The sequence below is a fragment of the Erigeron canadensis genome, chromosome 6 (assembly GCF_010389155.1).
Source record: "Erigeron canadensis isolate Cc75 chromosome 6, C_canadensis_v1, whole genome shotgun sequence".
Taxonomy (NCBI): Eukaryota; Viridiplantae; Streptophyta; class Magnoliopsida; order Asterales; family Asteraceae; genus Erigeron; species Erigeron canadensis.
The window spans coordinates 39,421,368-39,436,675 of record NC_057766.1 but is presented as its reverse complement, the minus strand read 5'-3'; the positions used below and the strand labels follow the sequence as shown (position 1 = coordinate 39,436,675).

The 15,308-nt window shown below is 34.2% G+C and overlaps 1 protein-coding gene and 1 long non-coding RNA gene across 2 annotated transcripts; one reads left to right on the top strand and one right to left on the bottom strand.

Annotated features, from left to right (window-relative positions):
* Positions 1 to 451: 451 nt before the first annotated feature.
* Positions 452 to 5,957, top strand: LOC122603117 (DNA-directed RNA polymerases IV and V subunit 2-like). Its single transcript, XM_043775736.1, has 8 exons — positions 452 to 616; positions 1,114 to 1,545; positions 1,663 to 1,872; positions 2,005 to 2,882; positions 3,344 to 3,635; positions 3,715 to 4,710; positions 4,927 to 5,198; positions 5,277 to 5,957. Exons 2-8 carry the CDS (start codon positions 1,114 to 1,116, stop codon positions 5,776 to 5,778), a joined length of 3,582 nt encoding a protein of 1,193 aa, XP_043631671.1. The 5' UTR covers positions 452 to 616; the 3' UTR covers positions 5,779 to 5,957.
* A 189-nt stretch (positions 5,958 to 6,146) lies between these two features.
* On the bottom strand, positions 6,147 to 7,078 carry LOC122603118. The gene is made up of 2 exons (XR_006324432.1): positions 6,551 to 7,078; positions 6,147 to 6,389 (listed from the first exon to the last, which is right to left on the bottom strand). It is a non-coding gene; the product is annotated as an uncharacterized LOC122603118 (long non-coding RNA).
* Positions 7,079 to 15,308: the final 8,230 nt, after the last annotated feature.

Here is a 15,308-nt window from a genome sequence, read left to right as displayed (position 1 = left end):
TAAAAATATATCCTTTGAAATATCTTAAACCCCATTTTAAGAGTTTTTCAGCCGTTTTTATTTCTCATCTAGTTGCACAGGTATGTGTTTTTAAGTTTTATTATTTGGAGAATCTTGTAAACATTTAAAACTTGTTTAAATTTAGCGTATATAGCCCGGACTACCCTATTTCTTATAATAAGGTCGTGAATATAAATTGGAAGAAAAGTTTTAGCTTAGAAACGTAATATTTGATTTTAAGTTAATTCTGAAAACTGTTAATAAATTATTATAAGGTCATGTGAAGGTTTTGGTTTTCTCACGACGATCATATCGTTTGTTTCTTAAGTTGTATTTTCGTGATCGTATTTTTTTGTTTCTCTAAAAGTTGTATGAAACCATTTTTTATAATATCGTTGGTTTGTGTAAAACTATACATAGTTTTAATATCTTTCGAAAAGTGTGAAGCTACACAATTCGAAGGATCACTCACACTCTACTACAACCCTGCTTTGCTTCACTCTCTCACTTTTTCGATTCTCGAGCACCTAATTCCCCATCCATCCGTCAATTATTATTCGCACAAATTTGGGGGAAAACTTCACCGGAAGGTGATAGGTACATTTTCCTTCCTACTGTAAGCATTCTTTTCTCTATTCGGATTCAATTTCATCATTCATTTATTGCTTGTAATATTAACTGCTGCAGTTTCAATTTTCCCTTTTACTGTTTTTTACTTAATTATTATCTATTATTTACTTATAGTTTTAAGTTATAGTAGCATCATGATCATATACATAAGCGTGTGGTTCTCGATATAAAAAAAAAAGTCTCATTAGTCTTATTGTTTGATGAAGCTTTATATATATATATATATATTCCTTTATATATTGGTGCAACATGTTTTTTGGTTCATCAAAGTGTAAAAATGGTGCATCAGACACACCCGAATACTTGTTAGTTGTTACTTACTTACTTTTCGCGACTTTTCTTGAATAGCGTAATTGTTGGATGTATCGTGCTCTTCCTTTTTAACTGCCTGCAGAATTTGTTTCATTCGTACAGATTGGGACGCCTCTCGTGTTTTCTAGTAGCAAGGGTTTTTTTTGATTAAAGTGGTATATATTGATACAGATGGATGCATATTGTAGCGAGAAGGGTCTTGTGGAATCAGAGTTGACGTCTTATTTCAGACAGCATGGTCTGAATGAGGAGTTTTTAGATAGTTTTTGTAAAAAAGCATCGGCGTCTTTCTTCAGACAGTATGGTCTATTAAGTCACCAGATTAACTCTTACAATTACTTTATCAGTACTGGAATTCAAAATCTGTTTGATTCTTTGGGGGAGATCAATGTTCAGCCCGGCATTGACCCATCTGGAACTGAAACGGCACCAAGGTATGCCACCATCAAGCTTGGAAAGGTCACTTTAGAGAGGCCGATGTTTAGGCCAAGTGAAAGCTTTTCAAATGAAACTCATACCGAGTTCCTGATGCTCTTGCCCAAACATGCTCGCCTTCAACATATTACCTATTCTGCGCGGATGAGCGTTCATATTGACTTTCAGGTTCCTAGCCCTGTTTTACCTTAAGTTGTTTTTTGTGTGTAATACAGGTCTGGTTGTTATTTCTGTTAACTTATATGTGTGACATATTAAGCAAATCTTGGTCTTGTGGTCACCCAGATATACACTCAGGAGTTAGATGAAAGCCTGACCCTGGAAACTGGAAAAGAGCATGTTACAAAGAAGGTATTAATGGATGATAGTAAAGCTATCACAATTGGCAGATTGCCCGTGATGGTCAAGTCTGACTTGTGCTGGATGAGTGAAATGAAGAATGGCGATTGTGATTTTGACCATGGAGGATATTTCTTGATCAAGGGAGCTGAAAAGGTAGCAAGATATCTCTTCTTTTGACAAATTTTTTGCGTTGTTGATGATGATTCATACATATCATGAATAAATTTAGGATCATTATAAATACTAATTGGATCATGTCATATATCTTTTCTGGGGTTATTACAGACGTTTATTGCCCAAGAAAAAATGTGTTTGAAGAGACTTTGGCTGGTCAACAATCCAATCTGGACAGTCAAATATCGGTCGTCTATGGCAAGTGAAAGGGTCTACGTAAAGCTTGTCGACACTCATATTAGAGGTGGAGGAAAAGTCATTACAGTGTATTTGTTTAACTCGGTGGAGATTCCTATATGGATGTTATTCTTTGCTCTTGATGTAACCACAGACAAGCAAGTGATCGAGTTGATTGATACCGATACTAAAGATAATACCATTCTCAATACACTTCTTGCATCAATTTATGATGCGGACCAAAAGTTTAAGGATTTCAGGGACAGAGGTAAAGCTTTTAAACATCTCTCAGATGCACTTAAACAAAAATGGACCTATCAACCCAAAAAAACCTATCAAGAATTCATAGAAGAAATGTTATTTCCCAATCTTCATGGGTTTAATCTTAAAGCTAGGTATCTAGGGTACATGGTGAAATGTCTGTTGGAAGGTTATACGGGTCGTAGGAAAGTCGATGATAGAGACAGTTTTAGAAGCAAGAGAGTGGAGTTGGCAGGTGAGTTAATTGAGAGAGAGATGCGAGTTCACTTGAAACATGCTGTAAGGCGAATGACCAAAGCTTTGCAAAGAGATCTTTGGGGAGATCGTCCTTTACACCCGATTGAGCACTATTTGGATGCATCTGTTGTGACTAATGGTCTTTCAAGGGCGTTCTCTACCGGCGCTTGGGTACATCCCTATAAACGTATGGAAAGAATCTCGGGTGTGGTGGCCCAGCTTCGGAGGGCCAATCCTTTGCAGATGATGGCTGATATGAGGAGAACACGTCAACAGGTTCAGTACACAAGGAAAGTTGCAGATGCTAGATATCCGTAAGTAAATTCTGTTTTTTGGCTTAACTTTACTGCCTCTCTTTTGCGCGGCATATAGTTTTCTGTTTCAGTTTTCTATGTTAGGGCTATCACATGAAAAAGTAACTAACCTTAGTCTGATTTCTATTTTGGGTAACACTCTATTTCATTCAAAACATGAGTCGAATAATCAAAACTTTTCAAAATAGGGAATCGAGGAGTTGAGTAGGTTTTTGAGGGCTACATAAAAATTATCTTAAAATGGCCAAGGCCAAATTCGCGGACATGCCATCGTTTTGATCGGGTAACTGGGTCAGATTACCATAACTGAAACTCTTTGAAGTTCAAGCCTTTTTATTGGCAAAAACAAAGTGTGACACCCGAAATCAAGCAGAAGTTTGTTACCTTATTATGTAAAATGCTTGTATACTATAACTCTTTGATCAAGGTTAAGCTTTGCTGACAGAAGTTGTTGGATGCAGGCATCCTTCACAGTGGGGAAGAGTCTGTTTTATGACCACTCCAGATGGAGAAAACTGTGGTTTGGTAAAAAATTTCTCTAGTGCTGGTCTTGTGAGCACCAACATTCAAGTGAATATCCGTGACATATTGATACAGTCCGGAATGGAAGAATTGGCTGACGATACTTCAACTTCACTTGGTAGAAAATACAAAGTCTTTGTCAATGGAGTCTGGGTTGGAATATGTGATGATGCTGCTTCACTCGTTGATCATATCAGAAGCAAGCGGCGCCGACAGGAGGTGCATTATCAGGTTCTAACTCTCTTCATCTTGTTAGTGTGTGACTGTGTGTAGTGTATATAATGAAGCTAATTGATTTTTTGTTATGTAGGTGGAGATTAGACGAGACGACAAGAATATGGAAGTGCGTATATTCTCTGATGCTGGAAGGCTTATGCGACCTCTTTTATTCATTAAGAATTTAAAAAACATTAGATTTTTAAAGGGTGTGGAATATTCTTTTCAAACTCTTTTGGACCATGGAATTATTGAGCTCATTGGGACTGAAGAGGAAGAGGATTGCTATACAGCATGGGGAGTTAGATACCTCTTCCACCCTGAGCTTGGTTTTTCTATGGGATCTGACACATCTAGAAGAGCAAAAGATCCTTTTGGGAAAAAATCACCTGTTTACACACATTGTGAGCTTGATATGTCATTCCTTTTAAGTATAAGCTGTGGAATAATTCCTTTTACAAATCATGACCACGGAAAACGAGTCCTTTTCCAGGCTCAGAAACATTCTCAACAAGCCATTGGATATTCAACCACAAATCCAAACATTAGAGCTGATACCCTCACACATAATCTATTTTATCCCCAAAAGCCTCTTTGTCAAACGGTTCTTTCCAATTGCCTTGGAACACCCAAATATGATAATGGTCAAAGAACGCAGTCAAGAGATGAATATTACAATGGCCAATGTGCTATTGTTGCTGTAAATGTGCACCTTGGTTACAACCAAGAGGATTCGTTGGTGATGAATCGTGCTTCACTAGAGCGTGGTATGTTTAGATCAGAACATGTTAGAAGCTACAAGGCAGATGTTTTTAACAAGGATTCGTTTGGGAAGAAGGGAAAGTCAGATGACCATATAAACTTCGGCAAAATTCTAAGTAAAATTGGCCCTGTTGATAACCTAGAGGAAGATGGACTTCCAGAGGCAGGTGTTCGCTTACAAAGTGGTGACATAATCATAGGGAAGTATGCTGAATCAGGGGGTGATCATAGCATCAAACTGAGGCAAGGTGAAGGTGGATCAGTACAAAAAGTTGTATTATCCGCCAATGATGATGGTAAAAACTTTGCCACAGTATCCCTGAGACAGGTAATTTTCTCCATGTGTTCCAACATTTCATAAACAGTGGATATGGCTTTACTCAAATGTCCAAAATACCCTTCAGTGGCAACTACCATTGGCGTCCTGTGGATCTAGATCAGTATCATCTAATTTTGTTTGTAATACATCGTAATGTTCATATAAGGTAAAATGGCAAACTGAAGTTCACATAAACATATGCTTACGATTTATCACTTCTTATAGGTACGTTCACCAAATCTTGGAGACAAGTTTTCAAGCATGCATGGGCAAAAGGGCGTCTTGGGCTTTTTGGAGTCTCAGGAAAACTTTCCTTTCACCATTGAAGGAATAGTTCCAGATGTTGTTATAAACCCACACGCATTTCCTTCTCGACAGACTCCAGGACAGCTGCTGGAGGCTGCGTTGGGTAAGGGGATTGCGTTGGGTGGCTCACTGAAATACGCCACCCCTTTCTCCACTCCTTCTGTTGACGCCATAACCAACCAACTTCACAGGTATAAAAAGGCTGATTTGTCTTTCAGCTGCATTTTAATATAACTTAAAAGAAATGCTTAGTGTTATCTGATTTGCAGGTGTGGGTTTTCAAGATGGGGCAATGAGAGAGTTTACGATGGACGAACGGGTGAAATGGTTGAGTCTATGGTGTTCATGGGCCCCACATTTTACCAGAAGCTGGTCCACATGTCTGAGGACAAGGTCAAGTTCCGTAATGTTGGGCCCGTTCATTCTCTCACACGACAACCGGTGGCAGACCGTAAGCGTTTTGGTGGGATCAAGTTCGGGGAGATGGAGAGGGACTGTGTCATAGCCCATGGCTCAACTGCTAACTTGTTTGAACGCCTCTACTCACTCTGTGATGCTTCACATATGCACATCTGTAGGAAATGCAAAAACATGGCAAGTGTGATTCAGAGAGCGGTCCCACGTGGACCCAAGATTCGTGGGCCATACTGCCGGTTCTGTGATTCCGTCGAAGATGTTGTCAAGGTGAACGTGCCTTATGGAGCCAAGTTAATTTGGCAGGAGCTTTTTAGTATGGGAATCGCTATTGAGTTCGGATCAGAGCTTTGCTGAATGATTTTCGTGATGTATAAATTAGGGATAATATTGTTGTACCTGTAGTTAGTTTTACTAGGCTCATGTTATCTGGTCTGGTTTTCGATAAATGGATCCTTGGTCCTAACTGTTGCTGGTTCTACCGGTACTGGTCATTCTATGCACTTAATGGTTAACGGTACATGCCTTATGCTGAAGTTAAATGTTTATCGCTTTGATGATGGTTGTATCCCATGTCATTCTGTTTGTTATTTGTATATCATTTTGTCTTTTATTTCGATGAAGTTTCTGTATGTCCAGTCTCTTAAAAATATAGCTGATCGATAACTAGTAGCAAATGATTGGTTGATACAGATCAATAGCCAAAAACACAAAGAATGTGGAGATGAAAAAACAGAGCAAAGTTTATCATCTCATTTTTGTATAAACATACATCATAAACAGGGTTGCTAAAGTAGTTGATTCCAGTTATGGAACTTCCAGCAGCCCATGGCAACTTGGGTATATATTTAGATACAATATATGAACTGCACAGCTAGAGTATACATACTATATAAACCATTGAACTTTTGAGAAATTTGGTCATGTGTTGATGATTATGTTGATGATGTGCCTCCGTAATATCCGTCCTATTCAACCAAGACATATATCAAACAACAGCGAAGAACTAACAATGTCCACACTCATAATTATGTAAGACGTACAAAAGATTACAAATCCGGTTTTCCAAACCAAATGAACCTTGATTCAAACTATTCGGAAGAATTACCAAAATGAAGATATATATTACCAAGAGGACTGTAGGAAACTTGAAGAGGGTGCTGTCGAACAATGCGATAGATTGAAGAAACTGAAGAGATGATGATGAACAACAATCTGGTGATTGGTGTCATTCTTGAGAAGCAGCTTCAACAAGTGTTTTTGACTCTTGAAACTGACTTATATATTGTGGTGGTACTAATGTATTACATGTGGTTCACTGGTTTGGATTGATTTTAACAAAAGGTGGGAACGAATAAGTAGGGTCTACTTCAAATTTATTATTGTGGAAAGTTTTGGTTTTTCAATAATGAAGTTATCGACATGAATATGCATCCGTGGCAGCACACCTCGACTAATATAATATAGTAGCTCACTGAATCTTTTCATTTTTAAACCAACACGAATTTGGTCCAATGATAATGTTGATTTACAAGAAGTCTTAACTTCAAATTTTGTCCCAAGTATAATTTGGAAATGGCTGGAACCGGCCATGGACAAACCTAACTAATTAGACCATTACAACGATTCTAAAATGACTCAGTCATTCCGGGGTTAATCTTTTATCCTTTTAACGTAAAGAAAACTTCTTTTTTCATACGTATTAACGTAAAAAAAAAAAAAAAAAAAACTCATTGAAAAAAAACATTATCCCATGTTTATAGCACTTTGAACACTTTAGTAATTTGAACTATAACTAGATTAAGTTTATACAGCTTTCGAGATTATGGATATGATATATACACATGATTCAATACATATGGTAAAAAGTATTTCACACATTGATGAATGTCTGCACAATACGAAGGCAATGAAGGTAGCGGCAAAGTGGTGATGACGGCGATTGGTATTGACAATGAGCAGTGTAATTTATTGATTTAAAAAGGTAGTGTATTTATTTTAAAAATTTAAAAATAGATATTGTAGTTAGTGTTATTAAATGTATATTAGATCTTCAATAAACTCATGAATAATGTTTACTTATATGAGTAAAGGTATTTTTGGTATTTTAAAGGTAGAAAAATTAAAAAGAGAAAAAGTAATTTACTTTGTATATATACTAGTCATATACCCGCGTGATGCGGCGGTGCGGTAGTGATGATGGCGGCAACGGGTGTTGGTGGCGGTGGCTCTATGGCGTGATTATTATTAATATAAAAGTAATTGATATAAAATAAGTTATTGTAATTGTTTTAAGGGTTAAGGGATATATGTTGTAAATAACTTTATTAAAGGTACTATAGATATATTATGTGAGATATTTAAATAAGTAAATAAATTAGATGACTAATTTGGGTAAATCAAGTTCTTTTTTGAGAAAATAGGAGGGCCAAATACTTTATAAGGTAGGTAAGATAAATTTAGGAAATGATTAATCCTCCTAATATAATAGCTTGAAAATCCTTCTAACTTTTAGATGAGGACATGTGAAAAAATCAGGGGGTGATTAGACTAGAGAATTAGTGGTATCCATATGTCACCATTTAAAGCTATTAAGAGAATTTGTAGGCTAACTTGTTAGGAGGATAAATAATTTTCCAAAAAATTTTAGTAAGGATGTAGTATACTATATACACATGTTTACTTTCTTTTTTCTTTCTTTCTTTTCTCTTCCTTTTTCTTTTTTGTATAAGGTCTTTCTAAACCTTAACCTCATCTTCACTGTCACATCAATTTTTCTTTCTCTTAAATCACCTCTTACTCATTTCTTCCAAATTTTTTTATTTTTTTATATTATATTTATATTTATCCCTACAGAAAATAAACTTACTTTTATTATAATTAAAACATTACATTCATAAAATTAAAACACATTACAATTAAAGAAAACCAAAAAACAACACGATACATAAATAAAAGACAAGTTTTACATTATTACGGAGAAATATTTTATTGGGCATTCGAAAAATCAGGAGGATAGACGGGTTCCGGGGTGAAGTAATGATTAAATAAACGGGTTGCTACTTTGGCGTGGTATCTGGGTATGACCCTTCTTGGTTCTCTTGGTATGTTCATCCGTGTGGAGCTCTCGGTTTCTCTTTCTTCATCTTCCAAAAAAGCAACAAATGTGCTCAACATTTTCGGATCTATTGTGTACCTACGAATGTATGATGTTGAATCTTCGTCAAAAACTTCACATTTTTATTTTATGATATGATGGATTGTTTTTAAATTTGTATGTGTTTGTGTGTATTTTTTGATTCAAATGGAGTGGATGAGAGAATGGTTGAAATGGTGGTTTAAATAAGGTGAGTTTTTTTTTACTAGTCGTTAGTTTGAAAAAGTTAAATAAATAAATATTTCAAACGGTTACACACAGACGCTTCCTTTAACTCGTCTTCACTCATCGATAGATCGATGGCGGTTGAAGAATAGCCGTGGATGAGGGCCATGCTAACCTCATCTTCGTCGATGAGGTGGTTGACGGTGGGGTGGACGAGGGATGGGAGAGGCCTAAGGGGCAAGGGTGTAGTGCCAAAGTTTTGACAAATTGACAAGTTTGACAAATTATCGACGAATCGCAATTCGTCACGTGTCGTTGCCAAAAAATAACAAAAAACTAGCCAAAAGTAGCCAAAACAAGTGGTGCAGCAAAGAAAACTAGCCAAACTTGCCAATTTGAAAACAATAAAAGGTAACTGGAATTTTTAATCGAAGTTGCCGGAAAACTAAAAAAGTGACCGTTTTTTGTAAAAAATAAAACTTGGACTTAGAATTTGGGGGTCGGGAATTTCGGAAGTCGGAGATGCCATGGCTGCTAACCTGAAGGTTTACCCCGCCAAGATACGCCTCGGATCATCCGAGTCCCATTTTTACGAACATTTATATCATCATTGACCCGTAACACCGGCAACCTAAAACTGTTCAGCGATACCATCATCGACAAAAAACTACTTTTTTCTGACTACCTATTGCTTTAATGGAACAAAATTTGGCAACGCTACCAAGGAAAAAACCGGCAATGCTACCGCTAAGTTAACACTACCAAGCTAATCACAAACATATAATTAACGACAATGTAAAAAGATAAATATACATAAATATACATATAAACAACAACAGTCTAACCGGAAACCCAAGAAAGGGCGAAAAACAAACCGCCGTAAGCAGCAGCAACAACAACAGTTAAACCGGAAAACCCAAAAAAGGGCTCGCCGGAAAACCGAACCAACAAAGCAATAGGAAACATATCGATTAAACCGAAAACCCCAAAAAAGGGGTCACCGAAAACCCGAACCAACAAGTAGTCAAATAGCCAACTACACCCTTGCACAAGCCAAACAAAGTTTTGGCCGTTAAAAGTGAACGTTTTTTGCCGGCAACCACCGAAAATCCCAAAAAGGGGTTTCCGATCTCACCGGAAAGGGTGATATATAATGTTAGGAGCATCGACAAGTTTTATCGGCACGTATTCCAGCAATAGAAGCTAAGAAAAATATAGATCCAGCCTCAAAATAAAAAAAAACCAAATAATATGTCATGTTTAGAATCGTGGTCTTTAACTGAAATTGGCTAATAATTTAATGGCCTTGTTTCCAGCTGGGGATGACGTCATCATTTTTTTGGGACAGTTTTCCCATTATGTTTCACTGCCTTGACGGCCACTTTGGTTGTGCTTTGTTCCATACTCCACTAATTTTCTTTTGTCCGATAATAGAATAATCCAATTACGTTTGATGCTAACTAATATTCCCAAGTAGATTAACTGAAAATAGACTAGTTTAATTACTTTTAAGTGTTATATAATGTTCGTTGTTCAATGTCAACTAATTATTAATATATATAAACATCTCGATGTGGATTATATATGTATCATATATAAAGAAAATATATAAAGAACAATCCGGGTTTTTTTTTTATATTGGTAGATTGTGAACGTTAGTACGTGTTAGAAGTTATGAAGATGTTGACATAATGAATATTTCTATATATAGTTGAAAAGCCACTGTCACTATTGAAAAAAATAATCATGAATAATAATTGTTACTTACTCTGTATGCAAAGTCAAACATCAGATAGCTTTGTTTTTAAACAGACGGGTGATTAGTTTGCAATGTATATTCATAGGCATCTCCTTTATATTGTTAACTCCCAATAACGTTCATTGAGATTCCTTTGATTTTTAAAATTATTATATTTGTGTATAAAAGTATTGATCATATAAAAGGGTTAAATTTTTAAGTGTCATGATGATATGGCAATAAAAAGTTTAATTTATTATTTTTATTATAAAAAAGTATTGATCATAAAGTTTTGTAGGACTTTGTTTCTTTGTAATTACCTTTCATATGTATAATAATAATTTTAATCATGGTGTCTAATACTCTAATTACATAAGAAATTACATCGTATATAGGATTACTCGAGAAGAATAAAAACCCATGCGATGGGCCGATGAACTTTCCTTTTTAGCTTCCACAAGCCCAAATGTATGGATCCGTCGCTGGTATCAGCCAATGAACGAGTAGTCTTAAAATATATTAATCAAAGCTAAAAAATTAGAATTCAAATATATTAAATCGATATATCGAAATCAACTTGCAAAGCAATCTCTTGTTGTGTTAAATCCTGAACATAATGTAGATCAAAGGGTTTTGTCTAAAGGTATTATTTAAAATTGATATCATACTTTTCATAAGATCCGAAGTATATCTGTCATACACAAACTAAAATGATGAATTGTTCCACCATGTTAAATAATCATACTAAAACATTCGATACCATCTCAATATGTAGCATTTTCCCCTAGCGGCAAAAAAATTACACCATTAATGAGCTAGTTTCAAAACAGATTTAAAATAATCATAGTCGAAATGTTAAAATAATCATAATCTTACTCATAGCAAAATTCAACTTTTTATCTAAAAGCTTATAGAAAGATATAATCGTAAATCTAAAGTATACACCATTAATGAGCTACTTTCAAAACGATATCAAAATAATCAAAGTCAATATATTAAAGTAATCAGAAACATGCTCATAACAAATTTAGACTTTATATCTAAAAGGTTATAGAAAGATATAATCGTAAACCCTAAGAGTTAATATATGTTACAAATACAAAATTTAATATATAATATTTAGATTAGTTAAGTCATATATCACAACTTAATCAATACGAAAGCTAAAGAAGAAACATACGAAAATTAACCATATAAATATTAATTCAAGTTTACCCTTTTTTTTTATAACTTTAGTTAAATAAAAATTTACAGTTTCTTATATTCTAAAAGTGTAAATTATATAATTTTAAAAAATATATACCAATTCATCAACAAAGACCATCTCGAACGTTTTGATTTTCTTCGGGTTGTTCCACTCCGAAACAGTCCATACATGCACAACACGGATTCCTAAATGATTGTTAACATGTGTTGCTTAAGATATTCAAGATGAACTAATGTGGTTATATTTTTTGTTGTTGAAAAAGAAGCTATAATGAACCTATAATGCACAACAAAATTACAAAATTAAAATTAATAATAATAATAATGATAACATAAAAATTCAATGTTAAAATATAATAATAATGATTAATTATGTGCAGCGAATATGAAAAGAAAAACCCTTTTGTAGTTGATCGTATCTTTTTTTTTTGTTGTCGTACGTGAGTTATATTATAGTTTATCAATAGAAACGAAAAGTGTAAATTAATTATTTTTAAATTGGGTGAAATTGTAAATTGGTGATGGAAAACCAAAAAGTATAAATTAATTATTTTTAAGTGTAAGTTGATGATGAAAAACCCAAAAGTATAATTAATTATTTTTAAATTGGGTTAAAGTGTAAATTGGTGATGGAAAATCAAAAAGTGTAAGTTATTTATTTTTAAATTGGGCTAAAGTGTAAATTGGTGATGGGAAACCAAAAAATGTAAATTAGTTATTTTAGATTGGGGATAAAGTGTAAATTGGTGATGGGAAACCAAAAAATGTAAATTAGTTATTTTAGATTGGGGATAAAGTGTAAATTGGTGATGGAGAAACCAAAAAGTGTAAATTAATTTAGATTAATATTAAAAAATTTTAGGATTAATAAGGATGAATGATTATGTTAAATGAGGGGGATTAGGGGTGCCAAGTGTACCCCAACCCCCTCTTTTAGTTATGTTATAGATTACTACGTTTCAATAGATACGAGAGAAATGTACCCGCGTGTTGTGGCAGTATGGAGGTGATGGCGATGAAAGGGTGATCTACCTGACGGGCTCCGCCATTGGATTTAAAAATTCGTCGAAACTATATCAAATGACCTCTCTAATAAAAGAGCATGAAATTTTAAGAACACCCATATAATTTTTGAGATAAAAGACTTTGAATGAATTAGAGGAATAAAATGATTTGTGGAGGAGAGAAAAAAATGAGCGGTTGAGATTTGAGGAGAGAAAATGGTATTATAATTATTTTAGATAAATATAGAATAGATAGAAGAGATATTTTAGGAAAGTAAATGTTGAAATTAAAACTTTAGACTAAGCTTATTTGCTTTATAATATAGTATAGATAGTATACATATAGATATAGATATGTAAGAGACTCAGGTAATTAAACTAAGATGTTTGTTTTTTTTTTCTTTTTAATTAACATTTTGAGAGTTGCGGACGTGGATCTTTCTCATGGTGGGTGATTTTGATTTATTTGGTAATTTTTTTTATTTCACCAAACGATCGAGAAAAGCTTATTTAAAATCAAATAATAAGTATAAAAATTCAAATTTTAAAATTCTCAGAACTAAAGAAATCTAAAAAATAAAACAGAAGTTATCAAGTTTTTGAAAATGATATACCGAAACATTTTATAAAGTCATATTAATTATAATACTCCGTATATCAAATATTCCATAATAGTAGACCCATATGGCCATACATGCATACACAACAATTATTGTCCATACACAACATTGAAAATAATTGGGTTAAATATCAAAATTGGAAAAAGGGTAAAATAGTCCGTTCCAATATAAATGTTTATATAACTCTTAAGAGTGCATGTATTGTAATTCGGGTAAAACTTAACAATTTGGAGAAGAAAGTTTGTTACTTTTTTTGACAGTTAAACAACTTATCTCAATTGTGAAACTTGAACTCACAACAATGTCTCTAAAATGACGGATTGATGGGTTATCCTTACAATATATTATAGACGTACCTCTTTCATACGGATCTTTAACACATTACATCACTAAAGATAAAATTGCAAAATCAACCCATACGACTAAAATTCCAGATATCAAGATCAAGATGATCGAGGTAGACAAAAGTTTGGAACTAGCACGGGCTGGCACCCCAGCGGACATATCATAGCATTAAGTCGGTCCAAAAGATCTATATAGGAATGATTTATGGCTCCAAAAGGGTGTTGTCGAGTAAAGAAATATAATGCATATATCGAGGAGATCATGATGAACAAGTAGTTAGTGATTGGTATCATATATTTGAGAGCTCGAACAAGTAAATATGTGTATGTATATGATATGTGTGTGTGGAACTTAGATTGTTTTGGGCCGGTTATATATAATATATATAAGGTCCCTTTGCTTTAAGAAAAATGTGGGCTCTGGTATGGATTTATAACTTCACTAGTGGATGAATGAATTATTAAGTTGTCGACATGAGACCTAATAAAAATGACTATATTTGAAAATGAAAATAAAAATGAAATCTAGTCTGACAAAGTAAAATACAAAACATAATACGGAGCAATATAAAGTATTTTCAATATACTAATGAAAATTGATACATTCTTCTAACATTTTTCTACTTATATGATCATGATACCCGAAGACCGGTTTTCTCAACGAACTAGAGAGGATTGCCAAAAGATAAAAACTGAAGAGAGCATTGCTCATTTTCAAATACGTGTAACTCTTTTATCATGATATTTGTTTGAATCAAAAGATGAGATTATAAAATAAATTATGCATCCATGCCAATGGGGTTGGTGACCCATCGATAAGGTCTTTGACTTTGGGGATTCACCTGGGTTCGAGTCCCACTTTTCACATTTGTAGGGGTAGATTAATACAGATTTTTCGGGAATCCTGGGTTTTATCCCAAGCATACGTCTAATTTAGAAGTAAAAGTAGATTAGAATGTCGTTTAAAAAAAATAAAAATAAATTATTATGCATCCATTATATTCAAAAGATTATCAGAAAGATATAAAGAAAGTGCAATACATAACCGTGATGTTTGTTAGAGACTCATCAATAATAAGGTTTTCATTAAAAGTTGGAAAAAGTTATTTGCAAACTTTTTATGCAAAAGTCATTAAAAGTACATAATTAAATTCTTGAAAGAATAGATTTAGGAGAGATTTTAGGGTCTAGTCGAACCGAGTTAAACCGACATACTGTTAAGTTCATGCTCGACTGGATTATAAAACTCGAAGTTCGACTCGAGCGCGATCGTGCCTTTATTTTTAAGATCAAGCTTGAGCTCGTCTCCCGAAAAGATACTTTCAAGCTCGATTCGGCTCGACTTGATTAAGTATTATACTAAGTTTTAAATCATATTAATGTTATAAGCTCGACCATTTCAAGCTCGATTTAATTAAGCTCGACTTGGTAGGATAGTAGTTATTTCAAGGGTAAAATTGTAAATATCACAAGCCTGATTAAGCTCGCAAGCTTTTCGAGTAGGCTATTTTGATGCTTGAGCTCGACTCAAAAGTCTACTCGAGTAGCTCGAGCTCGGCTCGACTTTGACCAAGTTGATTTCGAATAACTTGCGAGTCAATTTTGGGTAGCTCACAGACTGTGTCTTCTTGTTTACACCCCATAACCATTGGC

What these genes read in the sequence shown, in the direction of transcription:
- LOC122603117 (XM_043775736.1), top strand. Translation starts at nt 1,114, where the DNA reads ATGGATGCATATTGTAGCGAGAAGGGTCTTGTGGAATCAGAGTTGACG. An exon ending in GCGTTCATATTGACTTTCAG is followed by an intron (nt 1,546 to 1,662) that starts GTTCCTAGCCCT and finishes GTGGTCACCCAG; the next exon opens with ATATACACTCAGGAGTTAGA. An exon ending in GTTGCAGATGCTAGATATCC is followed by an intron (nt 2,883 to 3,343) that starts GTAAGTAAATTC and finishes TGTTGGATGCAG; the next exon opens with GCATCCTTCACAGTGGGGAA.